The 21,823-nt window shown below is 39.0% G+C and overlaps 1 protein-coding gene across 2 annotated transcripts; it reads left to right on the forward strand.

Moving 5' to 3' along the window:
• Window positions 1–3,337: 3,337 nt before the first annotated feature.
• Window positions 3,338–19,912, forward strand: LOC115203409 (transmembrane 6 superfamily member 1). Of its 2 annotated transcripts, XM_029768085.1 has the most exons (11): window positions 3,338–3,507; window positions 3,756–3,890; window positions 4,114–4,217; window positions 4,661–4,758; window positions 4,947–5,050; window positions 6,321–6,403; window positions 6,615–6,733; window positions 7,189–7,293; window positions 7,627–7,719; window positions 17,197–17,316; window positions 18,982–19,912. In XM_029768085.1, the coding sequence occupies exons 2-11, from the start codon at window positions 3,772–3,774 to the stop codon at window positions 19,171–19,173; spliced, it is 1,137 nt and encodes a 378-aa protein (XP_029623945.1). In that variant the 5' UTR covers window positions 3,338–3,507; window positions 3,756–3,771; the 3' UTR covers window positions 19,174–19,912. The 2 variants fall into 2 exon arrangements, with proteins under 2 accessions (XP_029623945.1, XP_029623946.1); XM_029768086.1 differs by having other exon boundaries at window positions 3,338–3,890.
• Window positions 19,913–21,823: the final 1,911 nt, after the last annotated feature.

The raw sequence follows: 21,823 nt of genomic DNA on the forward strand, positions 1-21,823 counted from the left end.
GTTTACGTCTCTTCCTGTGAATCCTTCTTGTTGTTTTCTTTTAACCCATTAGGTGGCACTGTTTTATGCTGTCACGTCAAGCAGACAGCATCGCTGAATACCTTTATTTTGGAACTACCACAAATCTGTCTGCACCATGCATATTAGACACTAGACACGAAACACAACACACAGTTGATCATTTCCACACAATCCGAATGCGGCAGAGCAAAACTGCTTTGCAACAAGCCAAGTATTCTTGAATAGTATATATACTCGTTTTTTAAATTAATACTTTCCAGCTAACTTCTAGAGAATTGTAAAATCTTTGAAACAAAGCTCCACCCCCTCCTTGCCCCTGCGGGTTTTGACAGCCTCTGGTCCCATACTAGACAATATGTACATTTGTAGTGCTTTTAATAAGCGTTAGGCTTCAGCTGGTCACCTGCTTGAAAGAATAGTCTCTGAAAGAGGTAGTCCTTTAGTCGCCTCAACAGATTGTAAAGAATAATGCTCTAACAGACTCACGTAGTTTATTTTAATTTCAACCATTTGATGTCTGTGATGTACTAAGTGCCTTGCTAAAGATCGATGTAAAAAACATCCACAGGGGCTGATTCACTTAACCCCTTCTTACTACAGCTCTCTGTCCATAGTCGAGAGAAGTAGGGATGCTGAGGGTGTTGCAGCTCCACCTGAAAAATCTGAATAAATATATATATATATATATATTCATGTAATATTCATCTATCTATCTCTCTCTCTCTCTCTCGATAGATAGATAGATAGATAGATAGATAGATTAATACATAAAGGCGGAGATCCTAATGATCTTTATGATAATTACCGCCAATCTCCAAGTTATCTTGCCTAGCCAAGGTACTAGAATCCCTGACCAACTCCCAGCTACAATTTTTTTTAACATCTTACTCTATTCTAAATATGCACTAGTCTGGTTTTAGAGCTGGACATAGAACTGTTTCAGCTACTATGCTTGTTTTAGATAATGGGATTGCCCAGATCATAAAACAGATTGTGCTGCCTGATTTATAGACCTTTCTAAGGCATTCAACACCGTTGACATTCCCTACTCATTCAAAAACTGTCAGAAATGGGCCTGGACAATAAGTATTTCAAATGGTTTAAGAGCGATCTGACAGACAGGACACAATGTGTGCTTTGTGATGGTGTCAAATCTAGTTTTCTCAATATTACGAAAGGTGAACAGCAGAGGTCGGTATTGGGACCTGTTCTTTTTAATGTTTATATAAATAATATTGGTCTATGTATTAAATCCTGTAATATTCATCTGTATGCAGACGATATGGTTATGTATGCCATTGCACCGACTGTTGACCAAGCTATGTTAGAGCTGTGATCTAATTTTGTTGCATTACAGAAAGCCTTTGTTGATTTAAAACTTGAACTTAATGCAGGCAAAACTAAATATATGTAGTTCTCTAATTCACTGAAAAATGTCTCAGATCGGCTACATATTCACTCATTGGATGGCTCTCTCTTCAAGCAGGTTCCCGCCTATAACTATCTGGGCTTTGGATTGATAAAGATTTAACGTTTAAAAACATACTGAGGTTAGTTAAAAAGCTAAGATTTAAAGTGGGCTTCTTTTTTAGAAATAGAACTTGCCTCTCCATGAACAGCAGGAAGCAGATTATACAGTCAACTTTCCTGCCAGTTCTTGATTATGGTGACACCATTTACCTGATTGCAGCAGCCACTACTCTTAGTCAAACCTTTGGATGCCGTCTACCATATCACCCTTCACTTTATTACAGGTGACAGTTTTAATACTTATCACTCCATCCTTTATCAGAAGGTCGTCTAGACCTCACTAAAATCCTGTAGATCACTTCATTACCCCCTTCTTATTTACAAAGCTCTGCTTCACAAGCTTCCAACCTCCCTCACTTCCCTGTTGAAATATAAAAATATGAGATACCTAACCCATTTGCAACTCGAGGTCCCACTTGTCTCCACAAAGTTTGGTAAATCTGCCTTTAATTTGAACTCACCACAGTTATGGATTAACTTACAAAATAAGTTCCACCTGTATTCCCTGGTACCAATAGGGCAGTTTAAAAGTCTGTTGTTAAATGAGTTCGCTGAAGTGTGCGATTGTTTCAATTGACTATTATAACTTGTTGTAATAACCTGATGTCATGTATTTATATCTGTCTTGTAGTTTATTTTTAATCTTTTGTTGTTGTGTTGATGGATTTTTTGTTCTCGAGGCACCATTGCAAATGAGTCACTGGTCTCAATTGGGCTCTCCTGATTAAATAAAAGTTTAAAAAAAAATTGTAGGCCATGGAAATATGTTGTCTGATGGATTTATATTGTACTACATAGAGTAGGCCGATGGCATTTAAATAACCTAAATTCAAGATGGCCATATAGTTCATCATCACTTTACTCAGTGGTTTCCAACATTTTTCAGTTACTCTACCACCAACTGAATTTTGCTCTGCCAGGACCAGGGGTCCTAGTACCTACAAGCATTGCAAAGAAATCACTAGCCTGCTATTCAGTGGAGTGGGTGTGTGGTCCCAAATCTGGGATTAAGGGGCTCTTTTCCAAGATTAAAATGATAAAGATTCAACATTGGCCAAGCTGTCAATGAAGCATGATTTGTGCTGCGCTCAAAACAAGAGTTAACTTGGAACTGCGAAAACTTGACTTCAGTGAGTTCAAGACACCTGGGAAATCGGGAATAAATGAGCTCCGACTGAGAAAATACGTTTTGAACGGTCATCCAAGTCGAAATTGTGAATCTGGCCTCTTTCTAGAGCTACGACCTTAAGATCATTGACGTCATCATGATTCAACCGTTTTTTTTCAGAGTTCCCAGTTGTTTTGAAAGCACCATAAATCCAGAGAATGCCAGACATTGAGGACAAAATTTCCCACGAAGGACCATTGCGCCACCTTCCTGTTCAGGTGAGCACAGCACAACAAGGTGAGTCCAAAAATGTCTTGTATGCTGCTGCATAAATTATGTAGTATGCCAGGGAGATATGTATACTGTAGCTAAGAAAGTAATACTAAGTGTATGTTGTGTAGTAAGATGTTAGCAGCCTATGTGCCTCACCCTAATTATTTGGTCTATTTATCCCTCTTAATTTCACCTACTGTTCTGACTTGATGGTGCACATGTGGCCTATAACCTGTTTTAGAGAAATGTAATCATAGAATGTTGTAAGAGCTTTCATTGTCTGCTTATATGCCCCCCTTATTTATCCTTCGGTTCTGACTTGGTGTACAGGGAGAACACTGCATCCCACTTTTAAAAAAATATACGTTTTGCCCCAACCAAGATTTACATGATAAAATGCCATTGATCACGTGTCATGTTAAGGGACGTGAACTCCACTTGTGGGATCACGCGTCAACGACAGCAGTCAGAATAGACACTTTAGCGCCATAGGAAAGGGGATCTCAATGCTCTGCAGTCGCTTCCTCTCCTTGCTCCCTTCTCTTCATCCATACTGACCTGTGACACCTGGACAGGTAAAAGCAGATAACCTAAGCCTAGGTTTCCCGACTTCTGCATTGTCAATTTGGGAGGGAGAGAAGGAAGCCTTATTATACGATTGAGATGCGCACAGGGTGCTTGCAGAATAGTAGTACGGCGCAACACGCGCCCAATAAAAAATGTATTTGCTAGTTCTCTAAACATTTTCCTAAATCACATGGTCTGAATGGAGCAACATGTTCCAATGTTTTTTAACATATATAATTTTGTGTTTTATTTTCAGTAACAAATAATTATTTATGCGCGTCGACAGTGTAAGTAGAGCGATGAACGCGTCTGCTGGGACGGGAGTTTTTATCTTGTCCTTGACATCAATTCCCATTTCCTTGTTCTTCAACTCTCTGATCTACACTAACAGGTGAGTAGGGATATTGTCGATATATAGTTGTCATGTGTTTTATTGTAGCCGTTAATAAACCTTATAATGCTAGATAGTGGATGATGCTATAGCCTAGTAGTTTTGTATGCAGTCTTGTATGCAATCTAGTTTAAAGGCATTAGTAATATGTATCCTAGTTGATTTGATTCTTAGCAGGTTATTTCTGTTTAGGCCTAATTAATTGAGTATTTTTTATTTCTAGCATTGAGACAGTCTTTTTCGCTGGATCTACAACTGTTCTTATCTTGGCTGTATCTGCATGCTTTTTATTCAAGAAGAAGGCACCCAAAGACCCTCTATTCTATGGTGAGTGTTTACACTGTTTTCCTATACATTCACCAGTGTTTTCCTATGCAGGTATTGTCTATTTTAACTTAGACTTGTAGGTTTAGGCTAGTTTTTATATACGTACAGTATATCCAAAGTGACTTACAGTAGTGTATGCATACATTTTGATATGGGTGGCCCCAGTGGGAATCGAAAACCGACGATCCTGGACCTGGTGTTACAGGCGCTATGCTCTACCAACTGAGCCACAACGAGCTCTAACTTCGCTGTTGTACGTCTTTGCTACGCACACTAGACCACTCGTTTTGCTGATTTTTGAAGGTTTTACTTTGCTATGATTTTGTTATGTGTTTGTTAATTGAAGGAACTGATTGTAAGAACGTCTGCTAAATGACTACAATAACTAAAATAAGTCAAAGTAAAATGGAACTGTATTATGCAGTGTTCTCTTGTTCTGCCAGTGTTTGCAGTGTATGCATTCCTGAGTGTGGTAAACCTGATCATTGGTCTGGAGCAGGACAGTATCATCGATGGTTTCATCACCTTCTATCTCAAAAATGCAAGTAAACATCCCTGTGGCGCACGCACGGGTGGACGGACACACATGGACGCGCACACACACACACACACTACCTACTGTCCATGCCAATGAATACAGAAATGAAAACTGACCCATGCAATGAAGAACCCAAGGAAAGCAGACTTTAACAGTGTTATGATAATATATCTTTATCATGTTCATTACAGGCAGACCCCTACATTAACACGGCCCATGGACACATGATCTCCTATTGGGATGGATGTGTCCACTATCTCATGTACCTGCTCATGGTTGCAGCTATAACCTGGGGGTATGTGCTTTACATTGACTTTATAGCCGTTTAGGAGACACATCCAAAGAGGTTTAGAAAAATAACATTTAAGTGAGTCTATTAAGACTGTATAAGTAAGTTCAATGGAGTCTATTAAGACCATATAACTAAGTTCAATGGAATCGTTAAGACTATATAAGTAAGTTTAATGGAGTTTATTTAAGCAGTAAGGCATGAGTGGGTGTGGTATATGGCCAATATACCACGGCTAAGGGCTGTTCTTAAGCACAACGCATTGTGGAGTGCCTGGATACAGCCCTTAGCCGTGGTATACTGGCCATATACCACAAACCCCCAAGGTGCCTTATTGCTATTATAAACTGGTTACCAACGTAATTAGAGCAGTAAAAATAAACGTTTTGTCATACCCGTGGTATTCGGTCTGATATACCACGGCTGTCAGCCAATCAGCATTCAGGGCTCGACCCAACCCAGTTTATAAAAAGTCTTTAAAGGTAAGGAAGCTGAAACAATCATACATTTACACTGATAGCAAATACCACTGAACTGTACATATCTGGGTGTAATAACTCCTTAATAAGTCCTTATTATGAGGTTGTCTCAGCCTTTAGCTCATGCTCACACATTAACAGACATAACCCATGTCAGTATCAGACATGATGACTTGGGGTGCCATATTATATACAGTGAGCTCCAAAACTTTTGGGACATTTGACTAATTTGTTGTTGTTTGCTCTCGACTCCAGCAATTTGGATTTGAGGTTAAAGTGCATACTGCTAGCTTTAATTTGAGGGTATTTTCATCCATATTGTTTAGAAATTAAAGTACATTTTGTACATAGTCCCCCAATTTTAGGGGATCAAATGTATTGGGACAAGTTAACTTTTGGTCTCATATTCATAGCATGTAATGACTACATCAAGCTTGTGACTTTACAAATTTGTTGGATGCATTTGCTGTTTGTTTTTGTTGTGTTTCAGATTATTTTGTGCTCAATAGAAATGAATGGTAAATAATGTATTGTATCATTTTGGAGTCACTTTTATTGTAAATAAGAATAGAAGTATGTTTTTACATGAATGTGGATGCTACCCTGATTAAGGATAATCCTGAATGAATGGTGAAAAATGATGAGTGAGAAAGTGATATACTGTAGTGCACTAATTCTGACCAGAGCTCATAGAGGTCCTAGTTATGGGCTACAACAAGGAGCCACAGTAATGATGTGTGATGTCTGTGTTGTGTGTGTTGTGTGTGTTGTGATGTGTGTGTTGCCTGTCTTTGCAGGGCAAGCTACAGAGCCATCGGCCTGTACTGGGTGGGGTCCATTCTCATGCGTGTCATCGTCTACATTCCTGGAAATGTTGTGGGTGGGTACACTCAAACGAATGGATAAAATTAGACCGTTACTTTATTGAACATGCATGGCTGATATGCTTTATCCCTGAACACAATGCAAATCAGTCTCAGCACAGATCTATTGAGATTTAGGCCTGGACGGACGGATAGACAGAACATGTATTGTCTATCCTCAGAGAGGAACATTATTTTCACACATGCTTTTTGATCTCTCCCCACCAGGGAAGTATGGTACCCAGCTGAGCCCCCTGTTCCTGGTCCACATGCTCTACGTCGTGGTGTCGGTGTGGGCCTGCTTCCGCGTCTTCAGCCAGTCCGCCACCAGACAGGCTCGGTCAATGGTAAGAGCCCAATCCTTCAGGGTCAAAGGTCATACGATATTGCATTGTAACCAGATGCTATAATGCAACACTGCAAGTGACATAATCACACTCCATTTATCAGTAACAGGCCTACTTGTTTTAGCAATGATACATCCACCATGACTGACCACCAGGGAATTTGGTTAAAGATGCCACAGTAAAAATAGATGTTCCCAGATATTATTAGACAATTCAATGGGAATTGGCTCCTCTTGCAGAGGCCAAGCGTTTTTTGACAAAATGTTTTCATGTCAGTCTGAAGCATTTCAATCTGAAGCAATTTATTATTTTATTTTGTTCACTCAATCCTGCAAAGCTTTTTTGGTGTGCACACATCGAGCTACAAATCCTGACTTGAGCAATATCACTATCCATTAAAACAGAGAGACATTGCTGATGTTGGTGTATTTTTTAAATATTTTTTTGTCTGTCAGAGTATCAATGAGGCCCAGAGGACTACGCTGGTGGAGAGGCCCCTAGACTTTCTGTTTGTCATCTACCTCGTCCCTGCTACATTTTTCTGTGTCTTCAGAGGCCTGGTAAGAACCACAGAGACATTGCCAAACTACAGAGGCCAGCCAGTTGTACTTCTAATGGATCTATGGGTTACAGTGGCGACTGCCATGTCCCCCTCGCAAAAGAGGGTTAAATAAAAGTTACATGTTTAAATAAAGGTAAAAACTACCTGAGAAGGATGATGGATGAAAATGTTAGAGCATGGTACTGAATGTCACTCTGAGCTGAATAAAAGCGTCTGTTACAAAAGGACCTCATCATTATAGTTATACTCATTGCTGAAGAAAGGTTTGAGGCCCATTTAGCTGTTTAGAACTGGGTCTGATGTAACACTCATTGAACAGTGTCTGGTCTAGGTGGCCCTGGACTGCCCGACAGAGTGGTGTCAGGATTACACACAGCTATATGAGCCTTACCTGAAGGACCCCTCATCTTATCCTAAAATACAGGTAAGTAATGGAAAGGCCAAGCCATGGAGCACACTGTTATATGGATGATGGACTCATACGTTTGTCATGTCTAAAATAGAGGTGATGTTTTCCTCTCACTAAAACAGCTGTGCTGTAAACCAAACACAGCACAACATTCTAAATAACGGAAGCTTTGATACTTTAACTCTTGGTTTCATTTGCATGTAGTGCGTGTCGTGCGCTGTTTAATACTAACTATCTTGTTAAACTTAAGTTTTTCCACACGGAAATTAAAGAAAAGTTACAATTTAATTTCACTTATGGTGCGTTAGCTAACAAAGCAGGTGTCTTAGCAAGAGAAATATAGCACCGTCTTATCATTAGATCGGATGAGACGGTGTCAACCTTTACATTCATATGGGATGGAGGCCTGCTGATTTCTCCTAATGCTTTAGTGGGATCTACCCAGCAGATAGACTAGCACATAGAATATATAAACAGCTTGACTTTAGATCACTTAGTAATAGGGTATGGAAATATCTCAACAGGTTTGAGGGTTTAGGGATGAACCATCCCTTTAAAAGGGTTTAGGGATGAACCATCCCTTTAAGAGGGTTTAGGGATGATCCATCCCTTTAAGAGGGTTTAGAGATGAACCATCCCTTTAAGAGGTTCCAGGTAATTATAAGCATGGGTAACTGCATACTTGGAGTGTGCTGAAAGTGGGCGTTGCAAAAGAAGTGGGTGGATCAACAGCAATGGGTGTAACATCAGTAGGTGGATTAACAGCGATGGGTTTAACATCATTAGGTGGATTAACAGCGATGGGTTTAACATCATTAGGTGGATTAACAACGATGGGTTTAACATCATTAGGTGGATTAACAGCGATGGGTTTAACATCATTAGGTGGATTAACAACGATGGGTTTAACATCATTAGGTGGATTAACAACGATGGGTTTAACATCATTAGGTAGATTAACAGCGATGGGTTTAACATCATTAGGTAGATTAACAGCGATGGGTTTAACATCATTAGGTAGATTAACAGCGATGGGTTTAACATCATTAGGTGGATTAACAGCGATGGGTTTAACATCATTAGGTGGATTAACAGCGATGGGTTTAACATCATTAGGTGGATTAACAGCGATGGGTGTAACATCATTAGGTGGATTAATCCACCTATTGATGTTAAACCCATCACTGTTAATCCACTTGATGATGTTAAACCCATCGCTGTTAATCCACCTAATGATGTTAAACCCATCGCTGTTAATCCACCTAATGATGTTGCGCCCATAAACCTGACACGTTAATTATCCTAACCTGCTACGCTAATTCTCCTAACCTGACACGTTAATTATCCTAGCCTGCCACGTTAATTATCCTAACCTGACACGTTAATTATCCTAAACCTGACACATTAATTCTTCTAACCTGCCACGTTAATTATCCTAACCTGACACGTTAATTCTCCTTACCTGACACGTTAATTATCCTAACCTGACATATTAATTATCCTAACCTGACACGTTAATTATCCTAACCTGACATATTAATTATCCTAACCTGACACGTTAATTATCCTAACCTGCTATGTTAATTATCCTAACATGCTACGTGAATTCTCCTAACCTGCCACGTTGATTATCCTAACCTGCTACGTTAATTCTCCTAACCTGCTGTGTTAATTATCCTAACCTGCTATGTTAATTCTCCTAACCTGCTATGTTAATTATCCTAACCTGCTATGTTAATTCTCCTAACCTGACACGTTAATTATCCTAACCTGCTATGTTAATTATCCTAACCTGCTATGTTAATTATCCTAACCTGCTATGTTAATTATCCTAACCTGCTATGTTAATTATCCTAACCTGCTATGTTAATTCTCCTAACCTGACACGTTAATTATCCTAACCTGCTATGTTAATTATCCTAACCTGCTATGTTAATTATCCTAACCTGCTATGTTAATTATCCTAACCTGCTATGTTAATTATCCTAACCTGCTATGTTAATTATCCTAACCTGCTATGTTAATTCTCCTAACCTGCTATGTTAATTCTCCTAACCTGCTATGTTAATTCTCCTAACGTGCTACGTTAATTATCCTAACCTGCCACGTTAATTCTCCTAACCTGACATGTTAATTATCCTAACCTGCTAGTTTAATTATCCTAACCTGCTATTTTAATTATCCTAACCTGCCACGTTAATTATCCTAACCTGACATATTAATTATCCTAACCTGACATATTAATTATCCTAACCTGCTACGTTAATTCTCCTAACATGCCACGTTAATTCTCCTAACCTGCCACGTTAATTATCCTAACCTGACACGTTAATTATCCTAACCTGCTACGCTAATTCTCCTAACCTGTCGCGTTAATTATCCTAACCTGCTAGGTTAATTATCCTAACCTGACATGTTAATTATCCTAACCTGCTATGTTAATTATCCTAACCTGCTATGTTAATTATCCTAACCTGCTATGTTAGTTATCCTAACCTGACACGTTAATTATCCTAACCTGCTATGTTAATTATCCTAACCTGCTAGGTTAATTATCCTAACCTGCCACGTTAATTCTCCTAACCTGACATGTTAATTATCCTAACCTGCTAGTTTAATTATCCTAACCTGCCACGTTAAGTCTTCTAACCTGCCACGTTAATTATCCTAACCTGACATATTAATTATCCTAACCTGACACGTTAATTATCCTAACCTGACATATTAATTATCCTAACCTGACACGTTAATTATCCTAACCTGCTATGTTAATTATCCTAACATGCTACATGAATTCTCCTAACCTGCCACGTTGATTATCCTAACCTGCTACGTTAATTCTCCTAACCTGCTGTGTTAATTCTCCTAACCTGCTATGTTAATTCTCCTAACCTGACACGTTAATTATCCTAACCTGCTATGTTAATTATCCTAACATGCTACGTGAATTCTCCTAACCTGCCACGTTGATTATCCTAACCTGCTACGTTAATTCTCCTAACCTGCTGTGTTAATTATCCTAACCTGCTATGTTAATTCTCCTAACCTGCTATGTTAATTATCCTAACCTGCTATGTTAATTCTCCTAACCTGACACGTTAATTATCCTAACCTGCTATGTTAATTATCCTAACCTGCTATGTTAATTATCCTAACCTGCTATGTTAATTATCCTAACCTGCTATGTTAATTATCCTAACCTGCTATGTTAATTCTCCTAACCTGACACGTTAATTATCCTAACCTGCTATGTTAATTATCCTAACCTGCTATGTTAATTATCCTAACCTGCTATGTTAATTATCCTAACCTGCTATGTTAATTATCCTAACCTGCTATGTTAATTATCCTAACCTGCTATGTTAATTCTCCTAACCTGCTATGTTAATTCTCCTAACCTGCTATGTTAATTCTCCTAACGTGCTACGTTAATTATCCTAACCTGCCACGTTAATTCTCCTAACCTGACATGTTAATTATCCTAACCTGCTAGTTTAATTATCCTAACCTGCTATTTTAATTATCCTAACCTGCCACGTTAATTATCCTAACCTGACATATTAATTATCCTAACCTGACATATTAATTATCCTAACCTGCTACGTTAATTCTCCTAACATGCCACGTTAATTCTCCTAACCTGCCACGTTAATTATCCTAACCTGACACGTTAATTATCCTAACCTGCTACGCTAATTCTCCTAACCTGTCGCGTTAATTATCCTAACCTGCTAGGTTAATTATCCTAACCTGACATGTTAATTATCCTAACCTGCTATGTTAATTATCCTAACCTGCTATGTTAATTATCCTAACCTGCTATGTTAGTTATCCTAACCTGACACGTTAATTATCCTAACCTGCTATGTTAATTATCCTAACCTGCTAGGTTAATTATCCTAACCTGCCACGTTAATTCTCCTAACCTGACATGTTAATTATCCTAACCTGCTAGTTTAATTATCCTAACCTGCCACGTTAAGTCTTCTAACCTGCCACGTTAATTATCCTAACCTGACATATTAATTATCCTAACCTGACACGTTAATTATCCTAACCTGACATATTAATTATCCTAACCTGACACGTTAATTATCCTAACCTGCTATGTTAATTATCCTAACATGCTACATGAATTCTCCTAACCTGCCACGTTGATTATCCTAACCTGCTACGTTAATTCTCCTAACCTGCTGTGTTAATTCTCCTAACCTGCTATGTTAATTCTCCTAACCTGACACGTTAATTATCCTAACCTGCTATGTTAATTATCCTAACCTGACACGATAATTATCCTAACCTGCTATGTTAATTCTCCTAACCTGCTATGTTAATTATCCTAACCTGACATATTAATTATCCTAACCTGCTAGTTTAATTATCCTAACCTGACACGTTAATTATCCTAACCTGATATGTTAATTCTCCTAACCTGCTATGTTAATTATCCTAACCTGCTACGTTAATTCTCCTAACCTGCTACGTTAATTCTCCTAACCTGCTATGTTAATTCTCCTAACCTGCTATGTTAATTCTCCTAACGTGCTACGTTAATTATCCTAACCTGCCACGTTAATTCTCCTAACCTGACATGTTAATTATCCTAACCTGCTAGTTTAATTATCCTAACCTGCTAGTTTAATTATCCTAACCTGCCACGTTAAGTCTTCTAACCTGCCACGTTAATTATCCTAACCTGACATATTAATTATCCTAACCTGCCACGTTAATTCTCCTAACCTGCCACGTTAATTCTCCTAACCTGCCACGTTAATTCTCCTAACCTGCCACGTTAATTATCCTAACCTGCCACGTTAATTATCCTAACCTGCTAGGTTAATTATCCTAACCTGCTACGTTAATTCTCCTAACCTGCCACGTTAATTATCCTAACCTGCTAGGTTAATTATTCTAACCTGCTATGTTAATTATCCTAACCTGCTATGTTAATTATCCTAACCTGACACGTTAATTCTCCTAACCTGCTATGTTAATTCTCCTAACCTGCTATGTTAATTCTCCTAACGTGCTACGTTAATTATCCTAACATGCCACGTTAATTCTCCTAACCTGCTATGTTAATTCTCCTAACCTGACACGTTAATTATTCTAACCTGCTATGTTAATTCTCCTAACCTGACATGTTAATTATCCTAACCTGACACGTTAATTCTCCTAACCTGCTATGTTAATTCTCCTAACCTGCTGTGTTAATTATCCTAACCTGACACGTTAATTATCCTAACCTGCTATGTTAATTATCCTAACCTGCTACGTTAATTCTCCTAACTTGCTATGTTAATTCTCCTAACCTGCTATGTTAATTCTCCTAACGTGCTACGTTAATTATCCTAACCTGCCACGTTAATTCTCCTAACCTGCCACGTTAATTCTCCTAACCTGCCACGTTAATTATCCTAACCTGCCACGTTAATTATCCTAACCTGCCACGTTAATTATCCTAACCTGCTAGGTTAATTATCCTAACCTGCTACGTTAATTCTCCTAACCTGCCACGTTAATTCTCCTAACCTGCCACGTTAATTCTCCTAACCTGCCACGTTAATTATCCTAACCTGCTAGGTTAATTATCCTAACCTGCTATGTTAATTATCCTAACCTGCTACGTTAATTCTCCTAACCTGACACGTTAATTATTCTAACCTGCCACGTTAATTATCCTAACCTGACATGTTAATTATCCTAACCTGACACGTTAATTCTCCTAACCTGCTATGTTAATTCTCCTAACCTGACACGTTAATTATCCTAACCTGCTATGTTAATTCTCCTAACCTGACACGTTAATTATCCTAACCTGCTATGTTAATTCTCCTAACCTGACACGTTAATTATCCTAACCTGCTAGGTTAATTATCCTAACCTGCTATGTTAATTATCCTAACCTGCTATGTTAATTATCCTAACCTGACACCTTAATTATCCTAACCTGACATGTTAATTATCCTAACCTGTTAGTTTAATTATCCTAACCTGCCACGTTAAGTCTTCTAACCTGCCATGTTAATTATCCTAACCTGACATATTAATTATCCTAACCTGACACGTTAATTATCCTAACCTGCTATGTTAATTATCCTAACCTGCTATGTTAATTCTCCTAACCTGACATGTTAATTATCCTAACCTGACACGTTAATTATCCTAACCTGCTATGTTAATTATCCTAACCTGCTACGTTAATTCTCCTAACCTGCTATGTTAATTCTCCTAACCTGCTATGTTAATTCTCCTAACCTGCTAAGTTAATTCTCCTAACCTGCTATGTTAATTATCCTAACCTGCTATGTCAATTCTCCTAACCTGCCACGTGAATTATCCTAACCTGCTATGTTAATTATCCTAACCTGCTAGGTTAATTATCCAAACCTGCTACGTTAATTCTCCTAACCTGACACGTTAATTATCCTAACCTGCTATGTTAATTATCCTAACCTGCTACGTTAATTCTCCTAACCTGACATGTTAATTATCCTAGCCTGCTAGGTTAATTATCCTAACCTGCTACGTTAATTCCCCTAACCTGACACGTTAATTCTCCTAACCTGCTACTTTAATTCTCCTAACCTGCTACGTTAATTCTCCTAACCTGCTAGGTTAATTATCCTAACCTGACATATTAATTATCCTAACCTGCTAGTTTAATTATCCTAACCTGCCACGTTAATTATCCTAACCTGCTATGTTAATTATCCTAACCTGCTATGTTAATTATCCTAACCTGACACGTTAATTATCCTAACCTGCCACGTTAATTATCCTAACCTGCCACGTTAATTATACTAACCTGCTAGGTTAATTATCCTAACTTGCAACGTTAATTCTCCTAATCTGCTAGGTTAATTATTCTAACCTTCTAGGTTAATTCTCCTAACCTGCTAGGTTAATTATCCTAACTTGTTATGTTAATTCTCCTAACCTGCTATGTAAACATTAAACTGACCCGCGGTGTACCTGGCTATGGCCGGTTTAACCGATAATGGAGCGCTGATGTTACACGCATCACTGTTAATCCACCTAATGATGTTAAACCCATCGCTGTTAATCCACCTAATGATGTTAAACCCATCGCTGTTAATCTACCTAATGATGTTAAACCCATCGCTGTTAATCTACCTAATGATGTTAAACCCATTGCTGTTAATCCACCTAATGATGTTAAACCCATTGCTGTTAATCTACCTAATGATGTTAAACCCATTGCTGTTAATCCACCTAATGATGTTAAACCCATCGCTGTTAATCCACCTAATGATGTTAAACCCATTGCTGTTAATCCACCTAATGATGTTAAACCCATCGCTGTTAATCCACCTAATGATGTTAAACCCATCGCTGTTAATCCACCTAATGATGTTAAACCCATCGCTGTTAATCCACCTAATGATGTTAAACCCATCGCTGTTAATCTACCTAATGATGTTAAACCCATTGCTGTTAATCTACCTAATGATGTTAAACCCATCGCTGTTAATCCACCTAATGATGTTAAACCCATCGCTGTTAATCCACCTACTGATGTTAAACCCATCGCTGTTAATCCACCTAATGCTGTTACGCCCATTGCTGTTAATCCACCTATTGATGTTAAACCCATCGCTGTTAATCCACCTGATGATGTTAAACCCATTGCTGTTAATCCACCTAATGATGTTAAGGATAATTAACGTGTCAGGTTTAGGATAATCAACATAGCAGGTTAGGATAATTTACGTGGCAGGTTAGGAGAATTAATGTAGCAGGTAAGGATAATTAATGTGTCAGGTTAGGATAATTAACGTGGCAGGTTAGGATAATTAACATTTCAGGTAAGGAGAATTAACGTGGCAGGTTAGGATAATTAACGTGGCAAGTTAGGAGAATTAACGTAGCAGGTTAGGATAATTAACGTGTCAGGTTAGGAGAATTAACGTGGCAGGTTAGGATAATTAACGTGTCAGGTTAGGATAATTAACGTGTCAGGTTAGGAGAATTAACGTGGCAGGTTAGGATAATTAACCTAGCAGGTTAGGATAATTAACGTGGCAGGTCAGGACAATTAACGTAGCAGGTTAGGATAATTAACCTAGCAGGTTAGGATAATTAACCTAGCAGGTTAGGATAATTAACCTAGCAGGTTAGGATAATTAACCTAGCAGGTTAGGATAATTAACATGTCAGGTTAGGAGAATTAACGTAGCAGGTTAGGAGAATTAACGTGTCAGGTTAGGATAATTAACGTGTCAGGTTAGGATAATTAACCTAGCAGGTTAGGAGAATTAACCTAGCAGGTTAGAATAATTAACGTAGCAGATTAGGAGAATTAACGTTGCAAGTTAGGATAATTAACCTAGCAGGTTAGGATAATTAACGTGGCACCGCGGGTCAGTTTAATGTTTACATAGCAGGTTAGGAGAATTAACATAGCAGGTTAGGAGAATTAACATAGCAAGTTAGGATAATTAACCTAGCAGGTTAGGAGAATTAACCTAGCAGGTTAGGATAATTAACCTAGCAGTTTAGGATAATTAACGTGGCAGGTTAGGATAATTAACGTGGCAGGTTAGGATAATTAACGTGTCAGGTTAGGATAATTAACATAGCAGGTTAGGATAATTAACATAGCAGGTTAGGATAATTAACGTGGCAGGTTAGGATAATTAAACTAGCAGGTTAGGATAATGAATATGTCAGGTTAGGATAATTAACCTAGCAGGTTAGGAGAATTAACGTAGCAGGTTAGGATAATTAACCTAGCAGGTTAGGATAATTAACCTAGCAGGTTAGGAGAATTAACGTAGCAGGTTAGGATAATTAACGTGTCAGGTTAGGAGAATTAACGTAGCAGGTTAGGACAATTAACATAGCAGGTTAGGATAATTAACGTAGCAGGTTAGGATAGTTAACGTGGCAGGTTAGGATAATTAACGTAGCAGGTTAGGATAATTAACGTGGCAGGTTAGGAGAATTAACGTGGCAGGTTAGGAGAATTAACGTGGCAGGTTAGGATAATTAACGTGTCAGGTTAGGAGAATGAGGTTAAGGTTAGGAAAAGGGTTAGGCTTAGCTAAAATGCTACAGTTGTCAACAATCGACTCGTCGTACGGCCCAGTCAGCCACACAAAATGGTCTTGAGTGGCAACAAATCTGCCCTATTTGCTGATTTGCTTTCCACACGCCCACTTCTGTTAATCCTCCCACTTCTGTTGACACGCCCACTTTCAGACACAGGCCATGTATGCAGTTACCCATGACTCACTCCTTACCTCAAACTATATAGTTGGACCTCTTTTAACCTCTATAGTTGCGTTTACACAGGCAACCCAATTCTGATCTATTTTCCACTAATTGTTTATTTTGACCAATCACATCAAATCTTTTCACATATTTTTCAGAGCTGATCTGATTGGTCAAAAGACCAATTAGTGGAAAACAGATCAGAATTGTGCTGCCTGTGTAAACGCAGCCTATTATGTCTCTGCTGTGTCCTAGATGATAGTGAACATGCTTTACTCCGGTCCGTACTACATCATTGCGCTCTACGGGCTGCTCGTGCCTGGGTGTGAGTGGATGCCTGACCTCACTCTGGTCCACTCTGGGGCAATAGCACAGGTGAGTGGGGAGCATAGAAATATAACTGGAATGAAATTACTATTTTTATTCTAGTCATTCTATTTCTATGGTGGGGGAGTAGACCCGGTTTAAAACAGTATTTGTTTGCTTTTAAAATTGCTTTCAGAGTTTGATTGAGCCTACCTGGAGTGCTAGATGGATGGGATTTGCATTTATGGGACTGTGGCATTGGTTTCATTGTCAGGGAAGCTCAATGAAGCTCAGTTTAAGTTTGACAGGTGATACAAATACTATTTGAACCCAGGTCCTATGGTAACTATTGCAGCTTTGAATATTAGCCGGTTTTTCTCTCTTTGGCACAGAAAGCAGTGACAATTGCCCGCAGTGTGCTTTAAAAAGAAGTAGGGTGAAGTTCCCTTCCTACATGCTGATCTTGGGTCAGTTGTGCATTTTCCCCACTATAGGTCAAAGTTAGGGTTGGGGGAGAGGATCCTAGATCTATACCCAGGGGATATTACAGCTATACAAATTGCAGTGTGGTTGTAGATAAATTATGTGAATGACTGTGGCTCTTCACATGGTTAACTCATCTGTATTCCTGTAGACAAGCTGTAGTACTGCAGAGGCCAGTGTACACACGCACACGCACACGCACACACACACACACAAACACAGTCTGATTAGTGCTATAAATACCTGGGTTTCTAAGGTACTCTCCCTAACAAGGGCTCAGGGAGCGCTCTGTGTATGGCCAGTATTGATGCATCCCCAAGGACCGGTGATATTTGCTAAAGCAACTGACCACAGTGTGCAGGCTTTTGTTCCATTATTGTGCTAAACAACACACCTGATTCAACTGATCAACAAATCATCACACCGTGTCTTGATGAATTGAATCAGCTTTTAGTCACACACAGATAGACATTGGACTGACACATTTTTTCTCAGGTGGATTTACCTTGCTTGCCGACCTATTTCCCTTTGGGTACAATACATTTTGGTTGATTGGTTGGTTGATTGATTGGTTGATTGGTCAAAATGTGTATATGTGTACCACTAAAAGCTTATTTAAAGATCACATGTGTAGTTGGAAGCAGCAAACGAAACAGTGAGCGGCTGCCATTGCTTTGTTGTGAAGCCAGTAGGCTGTCCTGTGCCATCAGTCCCAAGAGAGACAAAAGCTGGGGCCATCTTTAGACACAGCAGGCACGTTGCCTAACCAGGCTAAATATAGAGGTAGAGAGGCCGAGTGTACAGACAGACAGACAGACAGATAGACAGACAGGCTCATACATCTTGTTTCAATGCCTCTCCATGCTAGGAATGACAGCAGTAGGCTACAGGGAAATAGGCCTGATACAGAGATTGATAGTGGAGAGATATTCCACTCATGATACTGACAGAATATGACAGTGAACAGCTCAGGAGAGTGCAGGTCTATGCTATGGTACAGGGTTCATAGAAGACGTATGGTATGCTTGTACAGTATATAGAAGAAAAGTTTCTGAATTTATTCAACACCAGATGCGTACCAAGAAATCCAGCTATTCTAGTGTATCTTCCAGCTTTCATGTTGAGATTGTCAAAGCGGATCCTTCATTTTCTCCCCATTCTTTCTCCTCCTCATCTTCTCCCTCTTTCTTTCTCCCCCTCCACTTCTTGTTCTTATACTCTCTGTCTTATCTTGTCTTCTCTCCTCCTCAGGCCCAGTTCTCCCACATCGGTGCATCTCTCCACACGCGGACGTCGTTCTCCTACAGAGTACCAGTTGACAGCCAGATTGTCTTTCTATTAGTCAACGCCCTGTATGCCATCGTACCCCAAGCCCTCTGCTACCGCTGTGTCACTAGCCCTGCCTTCTTCCTCAGAGACCAACAAAATGACAAGACTGACTGAAGGAACTGGCTGACTGACCGACTGGCTGGCTGACCGACTCAGGCCCTGACTACACAGAAACCAGTCCAAAAGTATCTCTCTGCCTAGCATAACCTGGTGGCCAGTCTGTTTCATGTTCTGCACTGGCCAACTCCAGGTGTAGTATATTCAATACTCACAACTGTACTCTTTAGTGTACACTACTGTAGTCTCACTGCTGTACTCTACTGGCAGCAACACAACAGCGATGTGTCTTAAAAACAGCATCCAAGCATATCTTGCTCAGTGGTACATTCCTTTACATAGAAAGAAAACTTGATACCTTTACTCTTCATTTCTGTTTGTCAGTGACTAGTCTTAGCCTATTATGGGACTGATTTAGGATCAGGTTAGCCTTTTAGATTGCAATGAATAACAATATATGGATGGGGGGACCTGATGGGGGACCTGATGCTAGATCAGCAGCAGTTCTACTCTGGGATATGTTAGGAATACAGTACTGTTCTAAATGTGTTTTCAGCTAAATTACTTGTTGTATTCTCTGGTTCTGTCAAGCATTACAACATTTACTTTTAAATAAAACAAAAGGTTTGTTGCCATAAAATGCTATATGGTGAATCAAAATAGATTGTGTTATGTTTAATGGTGTTTGGAGAGGATTTAAGGACTAGTTTTGTGGACGCAATATTTGGATATTTGTGTCTAATTTATATTTTCAAGTGTTAAAAACCTGAAATAAATATTGATTTGTAAAATCTGATTTGTGTTTTCTGGCTCTGTTTGTGGTCTTGCATGTGAGATGTCCGTGTTATCCAAATAATACGTGTTTGCAAACACTGAGTGCATTCCAATGGGTTTATTCTGTAAAAGTCTTTCCATAAACAGCAAAAAACAGTTTACTTTAAACTACAAACCTTTAAAATGTAAAACATGTTCTAATTCCGAGCATTAACAAAGATTGAAAGGTTTAAATAAAAAAATGAAAATGTATGAGTTTACATTTCACACAGTATTATAATCAACTATCATAAAAAAAATAAATAGAATATATTTTCATAAAGACATAGGAAGGAGAGCAGGCTACTGGCATACCATTGATGGGAGTGTGTAACAGTAAGTTTGGAAGCTGAACCAAGGCAGAAAACACAATTTTCCAGCATGCCAGACGCCAACTTTACACCAAACACTAAAGCTGCATTCATGACAAGTCGGAAACTCTGAAAATATGACTTGTAAACTCGGAGCAACAAGTTGTGTGCATTCACGTGCCTTGACCTCGTTGAGAACACTGATTGCTTAATGGCAAACAAGCTGCATCAATCATAAACGAAAGTACAGCTATCAAGCTTGTAAAGAAATTATAGTGTTAAAAAAACATAAATAGCCCGTTTAAAAAAATAAAATAATGCTTTGTTGTCGCATTTAACTGCCAAAAATGTTGTTATCGAGGTACTTTCCTTAGTAGGTGATGTCAGAGGTCAGCACAGGAATGATACCCGAGTTTCCCACTTGTAAATAGTTTGAGGGCAGTTCAAATGTTTTTTTCACTCGGAAGCTTGTATTTCTGAGTTTCCAACATGTCATAAATGCCTCAGGATGAAAACCAATATATCGTCTGAGAAAGGTGCTTGCAAACATGGTTGTGTTATGTCTTTTTTCTCCTTCACTGCACTGTGGAAGAAGTGTTAATGGAAAAACAGCACGTATACTGAACAAATATATAAACGCAACATGCAACAATTTCAAAGATTTTACTGAGTTTATATAAACGCAACATGCAACAATTTCAAAGATTTTACTGAGTTACAGTTCATATAAGGAAATCAGTCAATTTAAATGAATTAATTAGGGCCTAATCTATTGATTTCGCATGAGTGGGCAGGGGCGCAGCCATGGGTGGGCCTTGGAGGGCATAGACCCACCCACTTGGGAGCCAGGGCCAGCCAGTCAGTGAGTTTTTCCCCACAAAAGGGCTTTTTTACAGACAGAAATACACCTCAGTTTCATCAGCTATCCGGGTGGCTGGTCTCAGACGATCCCACAAGTGAAGAAGCTGGATGTGGAGGTCCTGGGCTGGTGTGGTTACACATGGTCTGCGGTTGTGAGGCTGGTTGGATGTACTGCCAAATTCTCTAAAATGACGTTGGAGGCGGCTTATGGTAGAGAAATGAACATTCAATTTTCTGGCAACAGCTGTGGTGGACATTCCTGCAGTCTGCATGCCAATTGCACGCTCACTCAAAACTTGCGACATCTGTGGCATTGTGTTGTGTGACAAACTTTTATTGTCCCCAGCACAAGGAGCACCTGTGTACCGCTAATTTAATCAGCTTCTTGATATGCCACACCTGTCAGGTGGATGGATTATCTTGGCAATGGAGAAATGCTCACTAACAGTGATGTAAACAAATTTGTGCACCAAATTTGAGAGAAATAATGTTTTTGTGCATATGAAACATTTCTGGGATTTTTTATTTCAGCTCATGAAACATTTTACATGTTGCGTTTACCTTTTTGTTCAGTATAATTGAAAACGTTAAGAAAATTACTAGGTAGTTGTGTACAACAGTTGAGCATGCCACTATAGAAAGCTTTTAAAATATACCATAACCCATTCTACTGATACACCTTAAAACTGATTCATCACTTCCCATAGAAAGATGAAGGCAGC

Source organism: Salmo trutta, chromosome 12 (assembly GCF_901001165.1).
Source record: "Salmo trutta chromosome 12, fSalTru1.1, whole genome shotgun sequence".
Lineage (NCBI taxonomy): Eukaryota > Metazoa > Chordata > Actinopteri > Salmoniformes > Salmonidae > Salmo > Salmo trutta.